The 25,638-nt window shown below is 46.6% G+C and overlaps 1 protein-coding gene across 1 annotated transcript; it reads left to right on the plus strand.

Moving 5' to 3' along the window:
* CCZ1 (CCZ1 homolog, vacuolar protein trafficking and biogenesis associated) lies at positions 1-25,535 on the plus strand. Its single transcript, XM_031665620.1, is given in 16 exon segments — positions 1-128; positions 420-497; positions 1,207-1,254; positions 2,530-2,613; positions 4,945-4,984; positions 4,987-5,119; positions 9,855-9,936; positions 11,513-11,574; positions 12,502-12,613; positions 18,749-18,782; positions 19,699-19,716; positions 19,719-19,809; positions 22,710-22,894; positions 23,215-23,242; positions 23,244-23,299; positions 25,197-25,535. Coding segments are annotated over 16 exon segments (1,116 nt in total). The 5' UTR covers positions 1-119; the 3' UTR covers positions 25,253-25,535.
* The last annotated feature ends 103 nt before the right edge of the window (positions 25,536-25,638 follow it).

Raw genomic sequence — 25,638 nt, forward strand, 5'->3', positions numbered from 1 at the left:
GAATTGTCTCAAACATATTTTTTTAACCTTTTAGGACCTTTAGCCCATCAAAACCTGCAAAATCTTTACATACCCAGAAGAATAGACAGTTCTTCAATGAACCAGAAGAACATTTCTGGATGGTCATGGTATTTACATACACAGTGTATCTTTCTGAAATTGTATGGTGAAGTTATGGGTGATCTTTACTATTCAGAGTTTGGGAAAGTTCTCTGGCTGTTGCATCCAAGTAACATTAAAATAAAATTAGTTGGAATTTTAAAATCAAGTTCTTCCTATTTGCTTTATTTGTTCTTGGGGCTGTTTTAAGAAGTTGTGTTTCTGGTGCTATAGCATGTTCAAAGTTTTTAAATTAAGGCAAAATAAAAACCATGGTATAATGAATTCATTGTATAATTTCAGTTTATCAAACTTTGCAGGTTGTTCGGAATCCTATAATTGAAAAACAGAGTAAAGATGGGAAACCAGTTATTGAATATCAAGAAGAGGAGTTGTTGGTAATGTGTCATTATTTATTTATTTATTTTAGATGTATTACTGAGTATGTTGAATCCCTCAACTGGTCGGATTTAAACTCGGTGGCTTTTGCGGAAGTTTCTCGGGGTATATAGCAAAGGTTTATGTTTATCGTTTACATGAGCACGGTCTTTTTAAAATGTATATGCACCCTATCTCACTAACACCTTCTACTCTTCATCTACATTGAAAGCCCTCCTAAAGTAAGGCTGACTGAGTCACAAATTAGAATGTAAACACTTCTGGCTGGGAACAGTGGCTCACACCTATAATCCTAGTACTTTGGGAGGCTGAGGCGGGTAGATCACTTGAGGTCAGGGGTTCAAGACCAGCCTGGCCAACATGGCGGAACCCTGTCTTTACTAAAACTATAAAAATTGGCCAGGAATGGTGGCGCACACCTGTCATCCCAGCTACTCAGGAGGCTGAGGCAGGAGAATCGCTTGAACCAGGGAAGCAAAGGTTACAGTGAGCCAAGATTATACCACTGCGCTCCAGCCTAGACAACAGAGTGAGCCTCCATCTCAAAAAAAAAAAAAAAAGTAAACACTTTTTTTCAGCACACAACTATTGTGGGACCAAGTTTATAAACATTATACCGTTACGTCAAGAGTCAGTGTAGCTTTGCCATCTATCCAGTAGACATTGTGTTCCCTTGAATTGAGATCTGTGCTGTTTTTGTGTTTGCAGGACAAGGTTTATAGTTCAGTGCTACAGCAGTGCTACAGCATGTACAAGGTAAGCCTGGCATTTGTTTCTGAGAGTCCAACCAGTTACCCCTATTTATAGGCTCCAGGGTTGTTTAAAGAGAAATCTTTGAATGACTGCAAAGTGACTGTGTATTTATCTTAGAGAAGAAAATAATGAGGCCTTGGAAACAGGTAGTGAGGTTTATGCCCACATTTATTCAGCGAGTATTGAACTCCCTTCTCTCTCTCAGCCTCATAGTGGGAATGTGTCCCCCACTGATGAAAAAGTGTGTCTCTGTCCTCAAGGAACGTACAGAATGCAGATAATTTCATGATTTAAACATTTCAGTGAGGCAGGGCATAGTGTATCACACCTGTAATTTCAGCATTCTGGGAGGCTGAGGCGGGAGGATTGCTTGAGCCCAGGAGTTCAGGACCAGTCTGGGCAATATAGCAAGACCCCATCTCTACAAAAAATTTTTGTACAAGTTAGTCAGGTGTCATGGTGCATGCCTGTAGTCCCAGCTACTTGGGAGGCTGAGGTGGGAGGATCGCTTGAGCCTGGGAGGTCGAGGCTGCAGTGAACTGTGATTGCGCCACCACACTCCAGCCTGAGTGACAGAACGAGATTCCATCTCAAAAAAAAAAAAAAAAAGGATAAAAATGGTGATTCCATTCATTGAAAGAAAACTGAAAAATAAAAAATAAAAATTTGGGTGATATTACTTATGTAAATTGAAACTTCAGGGTAAGTTGAAATTTTTGAAAGATGCCTAGAGCAATTAGGTGGTTTCATAAATAAGACAGCATCACTTAACAGTATTTTTTGTAACTTACATTTTTAACTCAACTTTTCTCATTTAAATATTTTCTCTATTGAAAAGAACTGGGAGATTTAATGAGCTGAATTAATCATCTAAAGGAAAGGCCGGACGCGGTGGCTCACGCCTGTAATCCCAGCACTTTGGGAGGCCGAGATGGGGGGATCATGAGGTCAGAAGATCGAGACCATCCTGGCTAACACGGTGAAACCCCATCTCTACTAAAACTGCAAAAACAAAATTAGCCGGGCATGGTGGCAGGCGTCTGTAGTCCCAGCTACTCAGGAGGCTGAGGAGGGAGAATGGCGTGAACCCAGGAGACGGAGCTTGCGGTGAGCCGAGATCATGCCACTGCACTCCAGCCTGGGTGACAGAGTGAGACTCTGTCTCAAAAAATAATAATAATAATAATCTAAAGGAAAAAAAGAACTTCTTCTAGTTCTGCTGAAAAAGTGAGCGTACGAAATTGATTGTTTTTTTCCTGTGGTCTTTTACCTCATTAGCTTTTTAATGGAACATTTCTGAAAGCCATGGAAGATGGAGGCGTTGAGCTTCTGAAAGAAAGATTAGAGAAATTCTTCCATCGGGTAAGTACTTTGAATTTCGTTTATAACTTTAGTGAGCATTCAGCAGATTTTTAGAGAAATATGGACAGACAAGTTTGTTTCTTATATACAAAAAACCCAGAACTTGAAAGTGGCAAAGAGCCTGAGACGGACCGTCATAAAACTGGAGCAGCGAGGAAACGCGTGAGGCGTGCGCTCTGGACCCTCCTTCCAGCTGTAAGGCAGAGCTTCCTGCGTTCGCCCGGGGCTCTTAAAGAGTCCTGGAGTCATCGTTTGGCCTCCTCGTGTTTTACCTGCGTCTGTCCTGGGCTTACTCAACAGCGGTCTTTTGTGTGATGGATCAGTTGATAAGGAAAACGTGATTATTGGAGTTGGACATTGTTAGGGATGGGCTCTGTTCACTGAACAGGCATAAGCTATGTCGATGCAGGAAGAGTTACTGGCTGTGGGACTTTGTCAGATGAGCCATTAGGGACATTTGTCCCAAGTGCTGTTCTTCCATTGTAATGGAATTGTGCATATTTCACCTGACCTTGTCAAGCTCAGTTTATCTTTTTTTTAAAAGGAAACAAAAAAAGAGACAGGGTCTTGTCCTGGCTGTTTTGCCCAGGCTGGTGTCAAGCAATCTTCCCTCCTCGGCCTCCCAAAGTGCTGGGGTTAAAGGCATGAGCCAACTCGCCCAGCCCAGTTTCCCTTGAAGAAACAATTCTCAATCTATTTTCTTCTGAAAATACCTTCTGTGTCTATTGTTGAGTTCAACTTTTCTCTCTAAAACAGTTTTCATAGCTATTTTTGAATTTTTTTGTTTCTCTGAATTACTTTTCTTTGTTTTGTCATTTTAATGACCACAATTATCCACTCGCATATTATCTCCTGGTTTCTGTTCTTGTCCTCATTTCTCTTACCCATCGACATATGGATACAACTGTTGTCCTGACTACATATCATTTAGACCTGATTTTAGTATAAGATGGCACTCTCGGCTGGGCGTGGTGGCTCACACCTGTAATCCCAGCACTTTGGGAGGCCGAGGTAGGCAGATCATGAGGTCATGAGTTCAAGACCAGTCTGGCCAACATGGTGAAACCTCGCCTCTACTGAAAATACAAAAAAACTAGCTGGGCGTAGTGGTGCATGCCTGTAATCCTAGCTGTTCTGGAGGCTGAGGCAGGAGAATCGCTTGAACCCAGGAGGCAGAGGTTGCGGAGAGCCGAGATTGCACCACTGCACTCCAGCCTGGGCGACAGAGCAGGACTCCATCTCGGGGGGAAAAAAGATGGCACCGTCTGTAGTATTAATGGATAGATCCCTCATTAGGCTAATCTAATTTGAAGGGCACTACTATAAGGAATTACTTTTTTTTTTTTTTTTGAGACAGTCTCACTCTTGTCACCCAGGCTGGAGTGCAGTGTGTGATCTTGGCTCACTGCAACCTTCGTCTCCCAAGTTCAAGTGATTCTCCTGTCTCAGCCTCCCAAGTAGTTGGGATTACAGGCTACCACGCCCAGCTAATTTTGTATTTTTAGTAGAGACGGGGTTTTGCCATGTTGGCCAGGCTGTTCTCAAACTCCTGACCTCAAGTGATCTGCCTGCTTTGACCTCCCAAAGTGCTGGGATTACAGGTGTGAGCCACCGCGCCCGGCCAAGAATTAAATACTTTAAAGTGCTAGCTGGGCACAGTGGCTCATGCCTGTATTCCTAGAGCTTTGGGACACCTAGACATGAGAATCACAGAGGCTGGAAGTTCAAGACCAGCCTGGGCAACATAGCAAGACCCTGTCTATACCAAAAAAAAAACAAAAAAATTTTAGGCCGGGCGCGGTGGCTCAGGCCTGTAATCCCAGCACTTTGGGAGGCTGAGGCGGATGGATCACGAGGTCAGGAGATCAAGACCATCCTGGCCAACATGGTGAAACCCTGTCTCTACTAAAAAATACAAAAAATTAGCCGGGCGTGGTAGCAGGTGCCTGTAGTCGCAGCTACTCAGGAGGCTGAGGCAAGAGAATGGTGTGAACCTGGGAGGCGGAGCTTGCAGTGAACTGAGATTGCGCCACTGCACTCCACCTGGGTGACAGAGTGAGACTCCATCTCAAAAAAAAAAAAAATTTAACTTTAAAAAGAGGTAAAACACAATACTGAATAAACATTAACTAGATATGTTTGAACTTTGTATCTTGGAATTGGTACTGAGTTCACACTCGGTTACCCATGTTTTCGCCATGGCCTCGTTGTTGTGCTGTTTGCTAGTGTGTAATTGTACCATAAATAAGAGTCTGACATAAGATTATTTTCAGTTATCAAGAAGCATTATATTCAGTGTACTATTAGTAAATTTTATGCCTTTTTCCACAGTATTTGCAAACGCTACATTTGCAGTCATGTGACCTCCTTGACATTTTGGTGGAATCAGCTTCTTCCCATTGGATAAAATGACTTATTTGAAAATCCAGTCCTTTATTAATAGAGTGGAGGAAAGCCTGAATATAGTCAAATACACTGCGTTTCTCTATAACGATCAGCTCATCTGGTAGGTACACCCCAAGGCGTGGTATTAAAAGAAGAAATTGAGATAATAAAAACAGCAGTGACTGGATTGATGGCAGGTTGTCAAACAGGAACTTCTAGGGGGAGGCTGGGTAGGAAGCATCTTCATAGATATTGTCAAAATAAAGCAGTGATTATTTAAAGCAGAACTAGGGTGATTTGGGTTAAAATTTCCAAGCAGAGGAGTTTAAAACTGGTTGCATGAAAGATGAAAGGCTGGGCGCAGTAGCTCACGCCTGTAATCTTAGCACTTTGGGAGGCCGAGTCAGGCAGATCACTTGAGGTCAGGAGTTTGAGACTAGCCTGGCCAACATGGGGAAACCCCGTCTCTACTCAAAATACAAAAATTAGCCGGGCGTGGTGGCTCATGCCTGTAATCCCAGCTACTCGGGAGGCTGAGGCAGGAGAATCGCTTGAACCCGGGAGGCAGAGGTTGCAGTGAGTTAAGATGGCGCTACTACACTCCAGCCTGGCAACAGAGAGAGACTCAGTCTCCAAAAAAAAAAATGTTCCTATCAAGTAAGGTTTAGGAATCCTATTTTTCTTTTGGAGTTTTTTCCAAAATGACGAATGTGAGAAGCGGAATTTTTATAGCTTTTTCTTTTCTTAGAGACGGGGTTTATTGTGTTGGTCAGGCTGGTCTCAAGCTCCTGGCCTCAGCGATCCACCCGCCTCAGCCTCCCAAAGCGCTGGGATTACAGGCATGAGCCACTGCACCTGCTTTCTTTTAAAGAAGCTAGAGTTCTTTTTTTTTAATCCAAGAAATCCAAAGTGTTATATAAACCAGGAAATTACCTGCTATCGTCAAACTGTTTGTGTCCTGCAGTAGGAACAAGGTGGTCACAAGACTGCCCAGCATACGTGACCCCTGAGAGCTGGATGGCAACCGAGGCCGCGCACTTTTGGCCTAGAGTAGGTGGACAGAAGCCATGGAGGCATAGCAGGGAGTGGCCGGGCCTCCCGCAGCTGTTCCAGGACCCTCAGGTTTTATGTTCCCATTGACTATAGCCCACGTTCTTTTTTTTTTTTTTTTTTTTGAGACGGAGTCTCGCTCTGTTGCCCAGGCTGGAGTGCGGTCCCGGATCTCAGCTCACTGCAAGCTCCGCCTCCCAGGTTTACGCCATTCTCCTGCCTCAGCCTCCTGAGTAGCTGGGACCACAGGCGCCTGCTACCTCGCCCGGCTAGTTTTTTCGTATTTTAGTAGAGATGGGGTTTCACTGTGTTAGCCAGGATGGTCTCGATCTCCTGACCTCGTGATCCGCCCGTCTCGGCCTCCCAAAGTGCTGGGATTACAGGCTTGAGCTACCGCGCCCAGCCAGCCCAGTTTCTTAATTAGGGGTGTGGCCGTATTTTACTACTATAACGTGAGTTCAGCTAATAGAAAAGGCAAAACTAGTTCCCCTGAAATTTACCTTCCCTGCCAAAATCTTGTGGCTCCATTTTAAGAAGAGAAACAAGTTACTGTAAAGAAATTTGAATCCAGTTAATAAACAACTTGGTGGGTTTCCACATGAACTTTGTTATCTCCTAGGAAGACAACACAAATTCCTGGTGAAAACCCATCTACTTTTTTTTTTTTTTTTTTTTTTTTGCGGTGGAGTTGCTTTCTGTTGCCCAGGCTGGAGTGCAGTGGCATGATCGATCTTGGCTTGCTGCAACCCCTGCCTCCTGGGTTCAAGCAATTCTGCCTCAGCCTCCTGAGCAGCTGGGATTACAGGTGCGTACCACAACACCCAGCTCATTTTTTTGTAGAGATGGAGTTTCACCATGTTGGCCAGACTGGTCTCGAACTCCTGACCTCAAGTGATCCGCCTGCCTCAGCCTCCCAAAGTGCTGGGATTACAGGCGTGAGCCACCGTGCCCAGCCTCCACCTATTTTTTAATTTGACAAATTGTATATGAGGCAACCTTCCACTGTACTGACTCTGCTGTAGTTGCTTTCTGTGATACACACACGATGTTAGTAAGTGAAATACTGCCGTGGAATGTAGGAGATGGGAGGATAGTTGTGCTCCTGTAGCATCAGGTCTGCAGAGGGAGTGGCTCCTCCCCAGATGAAAATGACAGGAGGTGCTTGCAAGTGACATGCATCCACGGTGATAGGGAGATGTAGTGTGAGAAGCCGGAATCCAGCAGCAGTGGCCCATGGCCTTGTCTCCACCGAAAAGAGAAGAGCAGCTGAGATTCTGATCTCTGGGACGGACACAAGCCCTGCCGTGGGTGCAACCTCACAGAGTGAGGAAGAGCGAAGAACAGGGTCCTGGGAACATTCTGGGAGGCAGCTGGAGCCAGAGCTGGGAAGCCAGCAGCATTGTATGGAAGGCTGGAGTCTAGGACAGTCTGAGGCACGCCCAGCTCGAGGGGATCCCTGCTGGCATTGTCATCTTGGAATAGCATCCGAGGGGTAGAGCGGGGCACAGCTCTGGTGGCTGCACAGAACTGTTCTGTTGTCACCTCCAGTGTGCTCGTGGGGCAGGTCAGTCCCAGGAAGTAGCAACAAAAAGAACCTTCAAGAAAAACAGCATGTTACTCCAGTTGCGATTGCTTCCACCTGTCATCCCAGCACTCTGGGAGGCTGAGGCAGGAGGATCACCTGACATCAGGAGTTCAAGACCAGCCTGGGCAACATAGAATGTATCTCTACAAAAAATGCAAAAAAAAAAAAAAAAAGCTGAGCACTGTGGATAGCAGAAGCAGTCCACTTCTGAGAGACTACAGAGGTTGAGGCCGGAGAATCACTTGAGCCCAGAAATTTGAGGTTGCAGTGAGCTATGATAGCACCACTGTACTCCAGCCTGGGTGACAGAGCAAGACCCTAAGAAAAAAACAGCACGTTTTGACGGAATTGCTCATTTAAATGCCAAGAAAGACTTTTAAACCAGGTGCGGTGGCACATACCTATGGTCCCAGCTACTGGGGAGGAGGAGGCAGAAGGATCGCTTGAGCCAGGAGTTACTTGGAGACCAGCCTGGACAATATAATGAGGCTCTGTCTCCACCAAAAAGGGGGAAATAAAAGAATTTGTCACAAGCAGAGTAAATATCACCCTTATGTATTTACTTAGTATATTGTTGTGATTTTTTTTTTTTTGGGACAGAGTCTCACTTGCTCGGTCGCCCAGGCTACAGTGCTGTGGCGTGATCTCAGCTCGCTTCAACCTCCGCCTCCCAGGTTCAAGCGATTCTCATGCCTCAGTCTCCCAAGTAGCTGGGATTAGAGGCGCATGCTATCAGTCCTAGCAAAATTTTGTATTTTTTAGTAGAGCCGGTGTTTTGCCATGTTGGCCAGGCTGGTGTTGAACTCCTGACCTCAGGTGATCTGCCCACCTTGGCCTCCCAAAACCTGCTGGGATTACAGGTGTGAGCCACCGCGCCTGGGCACCTTCAGGATATTTCAGTGATCTTGAATAGAAAACCCCCAGATCCAGCCTCACTGTCTGTCTGTCTCCTTTTAAAAAACTGATTCCAGAGTCTGATGCCGGCTAGTTTCTCTGTGCTTTCTCCACGTGCTGTTCCTTCCTGCCTCATTTCAGATCAGATGGTTTGCCTGAAGCTTGTTTTTCTCCTCCTCCTCCTTTTTCTATACCGAGATCCAGAGAATTAAAATCCATGTACATTTCTGAGACCTAGGATCACGTTCCCTGTCTACAGCACACCCATATTTTCCCAGGGGACTAGGGGAGAGATTGTGGGGTTACCGTAAAACCCAGGAAGCTAAGAGACATCTGCTGCTAAAATGAAACAGTGTGACTTTGGAGGTTTCCTGCATAATCCTACATGGAATTCAACCAGTCCGATCCCTTGTGACTTTTTATCTCAAATGGCTTGTAAAATACAAGACTACGTAGGAGTAGCCTTTTGCAGGTCAGGATGAAGTTCCAGTGCCTGGACTCCAGTTTAACTCTTTGCCTTCCTGAACTTCGCAGTCAGGAGGTGAGCCTCTTGATATAATGTTAAAGAAAAAAGCACCGGTAGTCGCAGCTACTCAGGACGCTGAGGTGGGAGGTTCGCTTGAGCCTAGGAATCAGAGGCTGCAGCGAGCTGTGGTCACACCACTGTAATCCAGCCTGGGCGACAGACGAGACTCATCTCTTGAAAAGTGAAAAAAGATGAGGCCAGGCATAGTGGCTCACATATGTAATCCCAGCACTTTAGGAGGCTGAGGCAGGAGCACTGCTTGAGTCCAGGAGTTCGAAACTAACCTGGCAACGTAGCAAGACGCCCATCTCTACATAAAGTAGAAAAATTAGCTGGGCATGGTGGTGCACGCCTGTAGTCCCAGCTAGTCTGGAGGCTGAGATGGGAGGACCACTGGAGCCCTGGAGGCTGAGGCTGCAGTGAGCTGTGATCGCACCACTGCACCCGGCCTGGGTGACAGAGCAAGATGTTGTCTCAAAAAAAAATTTTTTTTTAATAAAAAATGAGCTTTATCCAGAGCTTAAAATTTTTTGGAGAAGTTTGACAAAGTATACCACGTAAATTCAGATTTACCTCAGTGCTAAGAATTATGTTAGGGAAAAGGAAATTCATTTTGATCTCAGGTAGAAAAATAGATTGTTTTGAGTTTTATGTAGCTTTAGACTTTAAAAAGTTAGAATTTATTCTGTGTCACTAAAAATGACTTGAAAAAAATTTTTTTTTAAATGAGCTTTATCACAGCAGTGGAAAGACGGAAGACAATTCCAAAACATTTAACCCAGTGCTTTTCTGATGTTCCAGGAGTGGATTAGAACAAGACGACATGAGAATTTTATACAAATACCTTACCACCTCCCTTTTTCCAAGGCACATGGAGCCTGAGGTACGATGGGGACCGTAGCTGCACACACTTACATCCAGGGGCACAGAGAGGGCGGGTGGAGTGCGATGGTGGTGCGTGAGAGCGTTTCTGATCATTGCTGATGTATATTTTGTCTTAGTGTGATATTTATGTCGTTGTGTATCAGTTAGCACAGAAAACCACATGCAGCTCTCCAGTGTGTGACATTCAGATGTGATACAGAAAGCATCTTTTTGTGTGGGTGCGTTGGTTTTTTGTGTGTGTTTTTGGTTTTTTTTTGAGACGGAGTCTCAAACTTTTGCCGGGGGTGGAGAGGTTCAAGCGACTCTCCTTGCCTCGGCCTCACAAGTAGCTGGGATTTACAGGCGCCTGCCAACACGCCCAGCTAATTTTTTTGTATTTTTAGTAGAGACGGGTTTCACTATGTTGGCCAGGCTGGTCTCGAACTCCTGACCTCTTGATCTGCCCACCTTGGCCTCCCAAAGTGCTGGGATTACAGGCATTAGCCACCGCCCCCAGTCCAGAAAGCATGTTTTTAAGAGGAGTGAGTCATTGAGTAGAGGAAAAATTGGATTTTATTTTACTTTTAATTTGTATATTTTATTTATTTATTGAGACAGAGTTTTGTTCTTGTCGCCCAGGCTGGAGTGCAATGATGCAATCTCCGCTCACTGCAACTCCACCTCCTGGATTCAAACAATTCTCCTGCCTTAGGCTCCCAAGTAGCTGAGATTACAGGTGTCTGCCACCATGCCCAGCTAATTTTTGTATTTTTAGTAGAGATGGGGTTCCACCATGTTGGCCAGGCTGGTCTCGAACTCCTGATCTCAGGTGATTCACCCTCCTCAGCCTTCCAAAGTGCTGTGATTACAGGCGTGAGCTGCCGCTCCTGGCTGAAAAATTGGATTTTGGATCGGGTTCTAGGAACCTTTAAAATGCCAGTGATCTTTAAAACAGTCGACCTGTGTCGTCTTCTCCTCTATCAACATGAGACCTAATTTTCAGTAGATGTTTCAGTGCCGACCTGGCTTTCCACTCTAGTACTGAATTTCCTGGTTTTCCCAGAGAACTTGTAAATGATATCACTGTGTTCTCCCGAAAGTATTTTCAGAGCTTAACACACAAAAATCATTGGGCTCAGCTGAACTCTCTCTCTCCGCTTGTTTGTTCCCTCCCTCTTGTCCTCCCTCTTTTTTTTTTTTTTTTTTTAGAGACAAGGTCTCATTGCGTTGACTTGTCTGGTCTCAAACTCCTGGGCTCAAGTAATCTGCCTGCCTCGGCCTCCCAAAGTGCTGGGATTATAGGCATGAGCCACCTCACCTGGCCAAAAATTGAAAACCTAGCCGGGTGTGGTCACACATGCCTATATCAGGAGGCTGAGGTGGGAGGATTGCTTGAGCTCAGGAGTTCAAGGCTATAGTGAGTCATTATCATGCCGCACTGCATTCCAGCCTGGGCAACAGAACAAGATCCTGTCTCTAAAAGAAAAAGACAAATAGTATGGAACCAACTAGTAGATAATGAATGCTGTTTTTCAAAGTTTGGAAAATAAATAAAAAGTCTGATAAGTCATTCTCAACATTAAATTTATTTGCAGTTAGCAGGAAGGGATTCTCCAGTAAGAGCAGAAATGCCAGGAAATCTTCAGCACTATGGAAGGTAGGACTTCTGTTCTTTGATTTAAGATACTGGGTTTTCTTTCTTCCTTTTCCTTTCTTGTTTTCTTGACTCAGAGTCTGGCTGTGTTACCCAGCCTGGAGTGCAGTGGCAAGATCTCGGCTCACTGCAACCTCTGCCTCCCAGGCTGAAGCGATTCTCATGCCTCAGCCTCCCCAGTAGCTGGAACTACAGGCACACGCCACTATGCCTGGCTAATTCATTTTGTGTTTTTAGTAGAGACATGGTTTCATCATGTTGGCCTGGCTGGTCTTGAACTCCTGACTTCAAGTGATCTACCTACCTTGGCCTCCCAAAGTGCTGGGATTACAGGTGTGAGCCACCATGCCTGGCCTGTTATCTTTTTGGTAAAGATAATATGGACGTTGAAATATCTTTGTGCCATCTGATTGACAGTAATCAACAAGGAAAGTTTATGTTTCCAATGAGTTAAAACTTACTTTAGCATACCCTGCCTTTTTTTTTTTTTTTTTTTTTTTTTGAGATGGAGTGTCTGTCACCCAGGCTGGAGTGTGGAGTACAGTGGCACGACCTCAGCTCACTACAGCCTCCGCCTCCCGGGTTCAAGCAATTCCCCTGCCTCAGCCTCTCGAGTGGCTGGGATTGCAGGTGCCCACCATCACGCCCAGCTAATTTTTGTATTTTTAGTAGAGACGAGGTTTTGCCATGTTGGCCAGGCTGCTCTTGAACTCCTGACTTCAGGTGATCCACCCACCTCGGCCTCGCAAAGTGCTGGGGTTATAGGCGTGAGCCACCATGCCCGGCCAGCATATTCTCATAAGGTGTTATCCAAATAGCACCTGGCATCGAAAGCAACTGGTGAATATTAAGTAGGAATGTGTTCTGTTTCTAGATTCCTGATTCTAATTCACCTCATTGAATCACGCCATGTCTGTTCTTACTTTTAAGATTTCTTACCGGACCCTTGAACCTTAATGATCCAGATGCAAAATGCAGATTCCCCAAAATTTTTGTAAATACACATGACGCTTATGAAGAGCTCCATTTAATTGTTTATAAGGTAACAACTTTTTTCCCTCCAGCGTTACTGATTAATACTGAAGTCGATCTTTCTTGCATGTGTACACGAGTGCATATGCAAACCTCTTAAATGTTTCTTGGAAAAGATGTTGGAAGTTCTGATTATGGTAAAACTCAAAATGGGTGTTCTTCTAGAGTAATAAGTTTATTTTCAGCTCCTTTTAAACAGTTTTGTTATTAGTGAAAGAGGAACTGTTTAAGATGGTGATTCATAAACGTGTGAAGTCCCACGTGCTCTCAAGCCAAAGGCTGTCAGAGGTTGGTGCTCCCTGTTCTCGAAATGGCTCCAGATGGGGGCCGTGGCCACGTGTCTGTGCATGTTGCTTTTGCTCTGATTTTAAGGCTATGGGCTTGCTAATTCCATAAGGATCGTATTTGTTTCTGTCAGGACATCATCTTGTAAGGATATGTACTCAGGTTGTGTTTCTAATTAAAGGCAGTTTTTGGTTCAAGAAAGAAGACGAGCATGTGTATGTGCTTCTCTTCTTTCCTGCCTGAGGCTGCGGAGTTTTCATTCATAAAGGCTCAGAAATGATGCTGTTGGGGAACAGGAAGGAGCGGGGTGTGTCAGGATGAGGGAGTCCTGTCCCTCTCTGGAAGGTAGACGGGATTTGTCAGCCACGCCTGATGGAGGGCGGTGCTGGAACAGGCCTGGAATACGAGTGGCAACCCTGTGCTAAGGCAAAGGAGCCACAGCCCTGCGGAAGCCCAGAGAAGCTCCTGACTTGGAGGAGGGGTCACCTGAGTTGTCAGAGTGGGGACTGGGCCTGGAAAGGTGGGGAAGTGAAGTGAAGTATGGCAGACAGGCAGTCAGCCTCCCCTTCCCCCATCCTTGCACAGATAGGCCCGCGGCTGAGCATCCATCCCTGGGTGACAAGTGAGGGTCTGTTTAAAGAAAGGAAACAGTCTGAAGAGACCCCGAGTGGCTAACGTGGATGTCTGCCCCTGAGAATGAGGCCCTGCTCATTCTGGCATTTCTGTCTCCCAGACGGAACTGAGACCTTCATCCTACTCTGAGTGAAGCCTGGTGAGCCTTCTCGTTCCCTCATTGTTAAATATGGCTGCAAAAACAAAAGTAGAGGTCTCAAAAGAAACAAAAATGATTCCGAGGACAGACAAGAACTTTAAAAAATTAGTATCTACTAATTAGAAGAGTTGTATCTATTAATATAAAATGGAAATGGGCCAGGTACAGTCCCAGCACTTTGGAAGGCCAAGGTGGATCACTTGAGGCCAGGAGTTGGAGGCCAGCCTAGGCAACATAGTAAGACCCTGTGTCGAAGAAAAATGTTTAAAAATTAGCCAGACATGGTAGTGCTCATCTGTAGTCCCAGCTGCTCAGGAGGCTGAGGCAGGAGAACCACTTGAGCCCAAGAGTTGGAGGCTGCAGTGAACTATGATCACACCACTACATTCTTGCCTGGGTGACAGAGTGAAACCCTGTCTCAAAAATAATGAAACTGGCATCAACAGTTTCATATCTAGCACCAGACATTATGTGACAGTGGAAGAGAGATTTTCAGAGTTCTGGGAGAAAATGAATTTGAGCATAGAGTTCTTTGCCACGCCAAGCTGTCAACCACAGATGAGACAAAAGACATTAGCACAGGCACGGTGGCTTACGCCTGTAATCCCAACACTTTGGGAGGCCGAGGTGGGCTGATCACCTGAGGTCTGGAGTTCGAGACCAGCCTGGCCAACATGGGGAAACCCTGTCTCTACTAAAAATACAAAAAATTAGCTGGGCATGGTGGCACACGCCTGTAATCCCAGCTACTCTGGAGGCTGAGGCAGGAGAATCACTTGTACCCGGGAGGCGGAGGTTGCAGTGAGCTGAGATTACGCCACTGCACTCCAGTCTGGGCAACAGAGCAAGACTCTGTCTCAAAAAAAAAAAAACGTTAAACATGAAAAGCCTCAAAAAGTTTACCCTCATGCACCCTTCCTCAGGGTGTCACACAGGGTCATCTGTCAGCAGAATAAGTGAACAAACCAGGAAAGAACAGTTGGGAATCCAGAGCAGTAGTTCTCACGCATGAGACGGTACAAGGAAATCTTGGGGTGATCAGGCTCTTAAGGTCTGCTGGCGACACCCCGCCTCCAGCAGCTCCGTAACCAAGCAGGAGGAGGGAGGGCTCCAGGGTTCAAGCCGCCAAAATAAAAAGATGTTTCGTTCATCACGTGGTGTGCTTGAGAGAGTCAAAGTTGGGCTGTGACAGAGGCAGGGAAGGGGAGATTCCAGGAAGAGCCTACAAAAAGATGTGGTCGAAAAAGCAAACCAAAATGTTGGAGGTGTAATTTAGAGCAGGAATTGGAGTAGGAAGAATGTCCATTTGTGGATCAGGCGAAAATCTGAGACCCCATCTCAAGAAAAAAATCATTCCCCTTTGAATGACCCAGGTAATGACTCTGAAATCTCCATAAGCCTGGTGTATAATATGCTGTTGATTGCATTTCTGTTTTTAAAGTCAATCTATAGACATAATTTGGGGTGTGATAATGGGATTGTGGCTGTGTTAAAGGGCCCTTACATTTTTCTTAATGACTTTGAGATACAGTGCACGTACCATACAACTCACCCTTGTACACTTAAAATGTACAATTTAGTGATTTCTAGTTGCAAAGTTCATGAGTCTCCAAGACCATCCTCACTTCTGACACCAGCTGCGAGTTTGGGAGTCCCCATGACCACCTTTAGGGTAAGAGTTCACTAGAAGTACTACAGGACTCAGAAAAGGCTTTCTACAGCAGTACGCCCGAGCCAAAGGCCATGTGTTCCAGAACCCCCAGGGGGTGCCTGAAACCAGGGACAGTACCAAACCCTTCACATACTGTGTTTTTCCTGTACATACATGCCTGCGATAATGTTTAATTTATACATTCAGTACAGTAAGAGATTAATAGCAATAATAAGGCCGGGCACAGTGGCTCACACCTGTAATCCCAGCACTTGAGGCCGAGGCAGGTGGATCACTTGAGGCCAGGAACTTGAGACCAGCCTGGCCAGCATGGTGAAACCCTGCCTCTACTACAAATATAAAAATCAGCCAGGCATGATGGCATGCACATGTAATCCGAGTTACTCAGGAAGCTGAGTCAGGAGAATCGCTTGAACCTGGGAGGCGGAGGTTGCAGTGAACCAAGATAGTGCCATTGTACTCCAGCCTGGACAACAGAGTGAGACCGCATCTCACAAAAAGTAATAGTAATCATGATTGGACAATAACAATACACTGCAATAAAAGTAATGAGAATGTGGTTTGCTTCCCCCTTACCACAGTATTTTATTACACTGTCCCTCACATGACCGAAACCACGGGAAGCAAAACCAGGGATAAGGAAGAATGTATGCACAGCTGTGGTTTATTACGGTGAAAGAAGAATACAGGTTAAAATCAGCCCGGGGAAGAGGCACATGGGGCAGGGCCCAGGAGCCACCAATGGAAGGACTCCATTTGCTTTAGGTTTGTTTGGTTTTTTGGGTTTCTGGGTTTTTGGTTTTTGGTTTTTGTTTTTGAGATGGAGTCCCGCTCTGGTGTGAGCTTCTGGCTGTCCTCTCCCGCTGGGGTCATGCGGACAGCACAGTGCCTGTTTCCCCATCGAGGATGTATGGCAGTCTCTATGGAGTGCTGCCATCCAGGGAAGCTCACCTGAGCCTCGAGATCCAGAGTTTTTACTGGGGATTGGCCACAGAGACACAGCTGGCCCCGTGTGGCCGGCCTTAGTCTCCAGCCCTCCAGAGGTGGGGCGGGTGCTGTACGGGCTTGGGCTGTAAGGGATATTGGCCTGTAGTTTTGTTTTCTTGTGATATCTTTGGGCAATGCTGGCCCGATAGAATGTGTTGGGAAGTGTTCCCTCCTATTTTTTTGGAAGACAGTGAAGCACTGGTGTTAATTCCTCTTTACATGTTTCATAGAATTCACAGTCAAGCTCTCTGCATCTGGGCTTTTCTTTGTGGGAAGTTTTAAAGTTAATTAACTGTGCGTAGCGTTCCATTATTGGAACACTAAGCTTGTTCGGGAGTTATTTATATCCTGCTGAAGGTCATCGCCAAGATCTCATTTTTCACAGAAAAGATTTACAACCTCCAGCATAAATGGGTTAATCTCTTTACTTGTGGGTTTATTTTGATTTTGTTTGTTCTTGAGTCAGCTTTGGTAGTTTGTGTCTTTTTAGGAATTTGTCCGCTTCAGTTTGATTTGATTTGTCGGCACGTGGGTTTTCATGGTATTATAGGTAAAGCCAGATATTCCTTCATTTTTCCTGTAAAGTCAGTAGTGATGTCTCCTCTTTCATTCCTGGTTTTAGTAATTTGAGTCTTCTCTGTTTGTTTCTTGTTCTACAGTCTAGCTGAAGGTTCTTCATATTTCTGGAATCTTCACAAGAAAAAAGGAAAAGTTTTTCAGTGTTGGTCTTTTCACAGAACTAACTTTTGGTTTCATTTATTTTCTCTATGATTTTTCTCTATTGAGTTTGTTTCTTATCTCATCTTTTAGTATTTCCTTCCATTTGCTTTAGGTTTCTTTGTTGTTTTTTTTGAGACAGTCTCACTCTGTCACCCAGGCTGGAGTGCACTGGCACAGTCTCGGCTCACTGCAACCTCTGCCTCCTAGGTTCACACAATTCTCTTGCCTCAACCTCCTGAGTAGCTGGGATTATAGGCGCACACCACCACGCCCAGCTAATTTTTTTGTACTTTTAGTAGAGACGGGGTTTCGCCATGTTAGGCTGGTCTCAAACTCCTGACCTCAGGTGATCCACCCGCCTCCGCCTCCCAAAATGCTGGGATTACAGGTGTGAGCCACCGCACCCGGCCCCACTTGCTTTAGGTTTAGTTGACTCCTTTTGTCCAGGATCTTAAGACGAAAGGTCAGGTCACTGATTTGAGATCTTTCATCTCTGAGACAAGATCTCACTCTCGGAAGTGGGAAGAGGTACTGGGGCAGGTGGGTATGTGATTTCAGGAGCGGAGGCCTGTGGCTGGTGGAAGGCGGCCAGCGGAGGAAATAGAATGGCTGTAAACCGTAGAGGAGGAGGGGGGAAGGCAGATGAGGGGTCACATGCGTCATGACATGAGCAGGAAGTCAATACGATGTCTAAAGAGGATACGCTAAAGAGTTAGGATAAGCCCGTTGTCTAATAACAGTTTAAAGTGGTTGCCAGGGAGGAGAGCTCAGAGAAGGAAGTCTGTGGCTTTCATCGTCAGGCTTGATGTTCTGTTGAGCCTTTTTTTTTTTTTGGAGACAGAGTCTCGCTCTGTCATCCAGGCTGGAGTGCAGTGGTGTGATCTCAGCTCACTGCAAGCTCCGCCTCCCAGGTTCACGTCATTCTGCCTCAGCCTCCCAAGTAGCTGGGACTACAGGCGCCCGCCACCACGCCCGGCTAATTTTTTTGTATTTTTTAGTAGAGACGGGGTTTCACCATGTTAGCCAGGATGGTCTCGATCTCCTGACCTCGTGATCCACCTGCCTCGGCCTCCGAAAGTGCTGGGATTACAGGCATGAGCCACCGCGCCCGGCCTGTTGAGCCTTTTTTAACCATAATTGCTTCGATAAATTTTAAACATTTTTGGTTATCTCTGGTCCTGGTTGTTGTAGGTTGCTATGTCTATGTCATAACTGCAATTATTTGCTATAATAAAGTGAGACAAGGTGATATCCATTTACTGTCTTTGTAAACTTGTGTCAGTGGAAATCATCACAGAATAATTGACAGTTTCTGCCAGTTCTCTCTGGAGTATACACAGAGAGATGAACACCATGAACCCCTAAGTCCCCATCACACAAGTGAGTAAGATTCTGGTTTTGTTGCCTCTCTGTGTTGTGTTGTTGGGTTTGCAAGAGCATTTTAAGTCCTCACGTCAGTCACGGACACTTCCCTGTGCTCTCTGAGGAGGACGTCTGTGGTCACCTCCCCACAGGCACCGTCACACCTGACAAGGTGCACAGCGCTCCTCTGGCATCACGGAAGGGCAGCCTGCGTCCAGATGGCTCTGGTTGACTGAAAAACATCTTTTTACCATTGATTTGTCCCTGTCGACTTTGAACAGATTGTGATTATATGAAAGTCTCCTTTTTTCTACCGTTTCATAACCTTAGGTTTGTTCTCTTCCCAGGCCATGAGTGCGGCTGTGTGCTTTATGATCGACGGTGGGTACGCGCCTTTGTCTCATTTCAGCCTAAGCTTTTTGTACTTTGCTGCGTCCTATTCTTATATGTTTTGGGGGTTTCAGTTGTTTGGGGGTTTTTTGTTTGAGACGGGGTTTCACTCTTGGAAGCGGTGTCACGATCGTAACTCACTGTAGCCTCGACCTCCTGCGTTTAAGTGATCTTCCCATCTGGGCCTCCCAGTGCGCTGGACCTGCCAGCCCTGCAGCCGCACCCTTCATGTTGTTGTTGTTTTGAACCCAGGAATGCGGCTGTGTTGGCCCGTGGTATGCAGGTCAGTAGTGCATAGCCTCCCAAAGTGCTGGGATTTCGGGTGGGAACCCCTACACCCAGCCCATTAAATGATAAATGTGTTGTCGTCAGCAATGTGGAGGCACAGAGAGGAGCCTGTTCCCCGATCTGAGGCCCCTGGCTCCCTGAACCCCAGCCATTGCCACCATTTTTAAGTCCTAATTAGTCCCTTGTCAGCAGAATGTGGGCATCTTTCTGTGCCCCGCCGACCGTGAGCTGGAGACAGCGGTGGCACCTCTACCGGGGGGCTCTGAGGATGGAATGAGGTCGTGTGTGTGAAGCACCAAACAGCACCTGGCCCAGTGAGTGCTGTGGAATGTTTGTTAAATAAACACACGACCTTCTGAGGCGTTTCTGGGGTCGGCAGCCGTTTACCACCCGACAGGGTCCACCTCGGTCACCTTTCCACAGTGAGAGGTCTTTGCCTTTTTCCATCTGAAACGTAACGGTTTTCCATCTTCTGCTTCTCTTGTATTTGAGGAGCAGGAGGGGCCTGAGCGTTTCATCGTTTGCTTTCCCAGATCAGTGAGGTTTTCGTTTGAATACAGTTGTTCAGCATCGGACAGTCACATGAATCTTACCGGTTTGTTTTGTCATGACTTGCCAGCCTCTATCCAGCCAACACTGGTTTGCGGCTGGACGTCGTGGACTGACCCAGCTCCGCGGTCCTGGCCTCTGACATCTGCGAGCAGTTTAACATCAACAAGAGGATGTCTGGGTTTGTACTTGGCTTTCTGTTCCGCGTTCGCAGCATTGACTTTTAAAACATCGCGTGGTTTTCTTGCGATGTGGGTGGTGTTAACAGTCCTGTGCTCTCGTGGAGTCTGAAGGCGGTGTCGTGCCATTCAGGCCTGTTGGAAAGGGTCCTGGGGAAGCCGACCTGAGTTTTTCTGCCCCGTGATGGCAGCTGGGGCTGGGTCTTCTGTTAAATACCTTCCCTCAGCTCCCTGCTGATTGGAACATCCCATTTCACTGGCCCCAGATGGATTCACGTTCACATGGGCGGTAGTCCAGCATGGTTTTAGTGTCTTTGCAGACACAGCATTTGCCTCTCATTGTGTGAAAATGTATAGGGGAAACTGGCTGGGATGTGGGGCATTGGGCCTGGGTACTCAATGTGGTGGCCTGAAGGGTCAACACTGAGTGAAGAGGCGGGATTCGCTCCTCCAACTCTCTAGACACTGAAACGTCTTTGAATTCTTCCTCCTAACTTTGGGATTAAAGTCTCACTCTGTCGCCCAGGCTGGACTATGCAGTGGCCTGATCTCAGCTCACTGCAGCCTCCAGCCTCCAGTTCAGCGATTCTCATGCCTCAGCCTCTCGAGTAGCTGGGATTATAGGCACGTACCACCATGCCGGGCTAATTTTTATATTTTTAGTAGAGACAGGGTTTCACTATTTTGGCCAGGTTGGTCTTGAACTCCTGACCTCAAGTGATCCACCCACCTCAGCCTCCCAAAGTGCTGGGATTACAGGTGTGAGCCTCAGCACCCGGCCTTCCCTATCTTTTCTCAATATAAAATAGTTACTATAAAGTGAAAAGTGAGGACATGGAAAGCCCTTTGCGAAGTTGAGTCCTACTTTTAAATGGGCGCTCTACACATTGGAGAAGTTACTAAAATGCTGTGCATTTAGGCATAACTCATGTTCTTAGTGTTCATATGTTGTTTTTTGGGGTTTTGTTTGAGATGGAGTCTAGCTCGGTCGCCCAGGCTGGAGTGCAATGGCATGATCTCGGCTCACTGCAACCTCTGCCCTCCCAGGTTCAAGCAGTTCTCCTGCCTCAGCCTCCTGAGTAGCTGGATGCCATCATGCCTGGGTAATTTTTTATTTTTGTAGAGATGAGGTTTTGCCATGTTGGCCTGGCTGGTCTGGAACTCCTGACCTCAGGTGATCCACCCACCTCGACCTTCCAAAGTGCTGGGATTACAGGCATGAGCCATCGCACCTGGCCAATAGCTTACATGTTGACAGTGCTGCTGAATCATCTAATTCTTTAGCCATGAAAATACCAGGTTTTCCTTTGTGAAGGAGGCATAAGTGAGTTAAATCGGTTTGGATCACTCAGGTTATCAACTAACAGATGGAAAGTGACAAAGTGTAGTGACCATAGAGAACGCGTCACCTGTTCTTCTTGTTTTTTTTGTGGGTTTTTGGAGACAGGGTCTCCTGCTGTCGCCCAGGCTGGAGTGCAGTGGCGCAATCATGGCTCACTGCAGCCTTGACCTCCAACGCTCTAAGTGATCCTCCCACCTCAGCCTCCTGGCTGTAGAGCTAGGACTACAGGTGTGCCCACGCCTGGCTAATTTTTGTATTTTTTGGTAGAGACGGGGTTTCGCCATGTTGCACAGGCTGGTCTTGAACTACTGGGCTCAGGCAATCCTCCCTCCTTGGCCTCCCAAAGTGCTGGGATTGCAGTGAGCCACCGCTTCTGGCCCCACAGAGTGTTTTGAGGATAGAAGCTTACACCCGATTTAAGTTCCTTGTCTATGCAGACGACTAAATTTGCAACTTCTTCCAGTTTTTCTTGTCATTATACTTTCCTTAGCCTTAGGGAGCTACTGAAAACAAAATCTGGTTTTATAAGAAGTTTCTTTTCATGTTCCTGGAAACTAAATCCTCCACGTTCTTTCTTTGCCTAGATGTAGAGTATTTCAGTAGTACCCCACTTGTCGGAGGTCGGATTTCCGGCACCCCCAGCCCTCCAGAACATGGCTGCGAACCCCGAAGCAAGCAGGCTGACTTCTGAGCCAGGCGGGGGCTGTGCTTTCGGCTCATCAGGCCCAGGGTGTGAGTGAGGGTGCAGTGTGAGGGAGGGGAGGGGCCCTGAAATTGAGGCTCAGCACCACCTAGGTCTCCGAGGAGGTCACAGCACTGCCTAGTCAGTTTAGGAAATAAAAAGGTGTATCCCATTTAAAATGTTCATTAGACTGCAGTGGAAAAGGCGACTGTGTTTTACGATGATTTCCACTGGGGATGATAGGAGGAAAAGCTTTGTTACATATGTATCGTCGTAGGCATCGGTCACGAGGCAGGTTCATTTCCATGGGACGCTCCTTCCCCGCACTGGGGGAGGAATGACATGTTACTCTCCTAACACAGGGTCGGCAGCCTTTTTCGGTGAAGGACCAAATAAGAAGCATTTCAGACGTCCCGGGCTGTATGTAGATGTATGTGTTACAACTACTCAACTGTCATTTTGGTGGGAAAGCAGACAACACATGAACGTGTGTGATGCGTGCTCCGTGACACTTTGTTTAGAAAAAGGGCTGGGCGGTGAACCTCAAGCTGTAATCCCAGCACTTTGGGAGGGCGGCGGGCAGATCACAAGGTCAGGAGATCAAGACCATCCTGGCCAACATAGTGAAACCCCGTCTCTACTAAAAATACAAAACTTACCCGGGCATGGTGGGAGGCACCTGTAATCCCAGCTACTCAGGAGGCTGAGGCAGGAGAATCGCTTGAACCCGGGAGGTGGAGATTGCAGTGAGCCGAGATTGCGTCACTGCACTCCAGCCTGGGTGACAGTGAGACCCTTCTCAAATTACAAGAAATCTAGTTGTATCGTTTGGTTATATCCATCCAGGGTATTACCGTCTTTGTGACATGTTTGTACAGGTCTGAGAAAGAACCCCAGTTTAAGTTTATTTACTTCAACCACATGAATCTGGCCGAGAAGAGCACAGTTCACATGAGGAAAACGCCCAGTGTGTCACTCACTTCCGTGCACCCGGATTTAATGAAGATTCTCGGTGACATCAACAGTGACTTCACCAGGTGATTCCAGCCACTTCTCCAATCAGGTGTCCCCTTTCTAAGAAAAAAGACACGGAAAGTCCCTTCAAAGCCAAATGACCCAGAGCCCTTTCCATGGGGTTCAAGCTTGAACCGCAGCCTTCATAGAGGCGCCACTTCGGAGCCACACACTTAGGGCCCTAAGTCGCAGTTCCCTAAGCCCAGGACTCCCTGAGCCTTTTAAATGCCACGTGCGCCCGTTCCATTTCCTGTTCTCGTTTTGGAATGCTTGCTTTCCCCGTCTAGCCCTTAGGAATAGCGAGCGGCGTTCTGAACTTTCTCCTCTTGGGGAGTGGTGGATGAGGAGATCATCATTGAAGGCCATGAGTGCACTGGGTTGTTGGAAAGAAGTCTGATGTGGGAGCTCTATGTTATTTTGAATCAAAAAAATGCAAACCTGATTGAAGTAAATGGTAAGTAAGTTTGGTATTTCAGAATTTTAATGCTGCTGATATGGAAAGTGTTCATAGTATTAAACCTGGTTAAAAAATAGAAACATGAGAAATAGAACAAATGTCTGCTGAGATCGTAAGAAGGTGCCTCAACATTTTCAACATTTGGTCCCTTTTCTCTTTCTTGGAAAACTGACAGGACTCCTGCTTATACAGGAAAACGATGGCCCAAAGAAAATTATTTTCTACAATGCTAAAAAATAATAATAATAATAACTTTACTGTGTATTAAGAAATGTCCCCTTTTTGGAGACAGGGTCTCACTTTGTCACACAGGCTAGAGTGCAGTGGTGCAATCATAGCTCACCACAGCCTCCAACTCCTAGGCTCAAGCAGTCCTCCCACCTCCATCTCGGTGACCCACAGGCATCTTATCCACCTTGCCGGATAACAACAGAGTCTTGCTCTGTTGCCCAGGCTGGGCTCAAACTCCAAGCCTCAAGCGATCCTCCGGCCTCCCAAAGAGCTGGGATTACAGGCGGGAGCCACCTTGCCCAGCCCCAAATGTCCTTTTTTAATATCCTGTGATATAAACGTATCTTTTGTAGGGAGAAGCTGCCAGGTTCATGTGGCGTTCTGTGATCCCCTCTTTTACCCGGCAGGGCTGACCAGGCATTTTCTCCTGCCCTCCCGCCAAAGCGGCCAGCCGTGCCCACCTCATGGGGTGACCCAGCAGCTGCTCTGCTGACAGCTCGGCTGCCCTGGAGAGAGGGGACGCACCTCGGCAGAGCTGCCCCCTTGGGCGATGCCCCATACACATGTACACTGTGTGGAAATTCAGTGTAAGCGTCTTTTTTTTCCCCCTTTATCTTCTCGGGCATACTACATTTTTCTGTTATTAACACTTGCATTAGTAATTGTGTGCATTAGAAACATCAGTTAATACAAGCCTGATCCAAACTGAATTCAATAGTTGAAATCCTGACATGTCTGCGGGGCGCTGGGTTTGCAGCTCAGGGGCTGTCACTTTCTCTGTTGTTCCATCAGTTCTCCCAGGATGACGACAGCGCCAGCCTCGTGCTTCTAACCCCCTCCCTGGGTGTCCTGGGCACTTTGCTTGCAGTTGCTTAGGCTGGGCAGCAGTGTTATATGCTCAGAACTACTGAGGCCTGGTAGGTTTCTTTTTTTTTTTTTGAGACTGGAGTCTGGCTCTATGCATTCCCAGGCTGGAATGCGGTGGCGGGATCTCCCAGCTCACTGCAAGCTCCGCCTCCGGGTTCCGCCATTCTCCTGCCTCAGCCTCCCGGTAGCTGGGACCACGAAGCCGCCGCCGCCCGGCTAGTTTTTGTATTTTTTAGTAGAGGCAGGGGTTTCACCCGTGTTAGCCAGAGATGGTCTCGATCTCCTGACCTCGTGATCCGCCCGTCTCGGCCTCCCAAAGATATATACAGGATTACAGGCTTGAGCCACCGCGCCCGGCCTGCCTGGTAGGTTTCTTAGGTGGTTTTCTCCCCTCTTGTTAACATTTCTTGGCTGGGCACAGTGGTTCATGCCTGCAGTCCAGCACTTTGGGAGGCCAAGGTGGGCAGATCACCTGAGGTTAGGAGTTCAAGACCAGCCTGGCGAAACCCTGTCTCTACCCAAAAATACAAAAATTAGCCAGGCGTGGTGGTGTGCACCTGTCGTCCCAGCTACCTGGAAGGTGGAGGCTGCAATGAGCCAAGATCACACCAGATCACACCACTACACTCCAGCCTGGGTGACAGAGCAAGATTCTTGCCTAGTCTTCTGGGATTTAAGGTCAAAATCAATGCAAATATCTATTCCTAATTTTACCCAAGAAGAATTTAATTATATGTCACATAACCTTTTAAGTGGCTGCCGCTTCCCTCCTCACTGTTGTCTGTCGGTTTTGCAGAAGAGGTCAAGAAACTCTGTGCAACGCAGTTCAACAACATCTTCTTCTTGGATTGACTGACGACGGCTCACCGAAAGCGTATTTAAAAGACACTCGGCAAACATTTGGGCATATGCAAGTTACTGGTCATATGACGGACTGCATTCAGGACAAGGGAAAAGCAATACTTGCTTTGAAGAATCACATTTCTACTCAGTCTCCTGATCTCCTGAAGTTTTTAGATTTTAAATATTTATGTGGAATTAATTAAAGGTAGTTGACTCTATCATTCCATTCTTTTGACATTATGTGAATATTTTACTAGAAAATAAGATTAATAAATTGTTAAAGTTTTTAAAATTCTGGTTTTATGTTGAGTCTCCTGCTGCCTATTTGTAGATTACACCAGCCACCAGGTCCGTGACCCAGGCTGGAATGCAGTGGCTCACGGCACCCTCAATCT

The sequence above is a fragment of the Papio anubis genome, chromosome 4 (genome assembly GCF_008728515.1).
Source record: "Papio anubis isolate 15944 chromosome 4, Panubis1.0, whole genome shotgun sequence".
In the NCBI taxonomy this organism is placed as follows: Eukaryota; Metazoa; Chordata; class Mammalia; order Primates; family Cercopithecidae; genus Papio; species Papio anubis.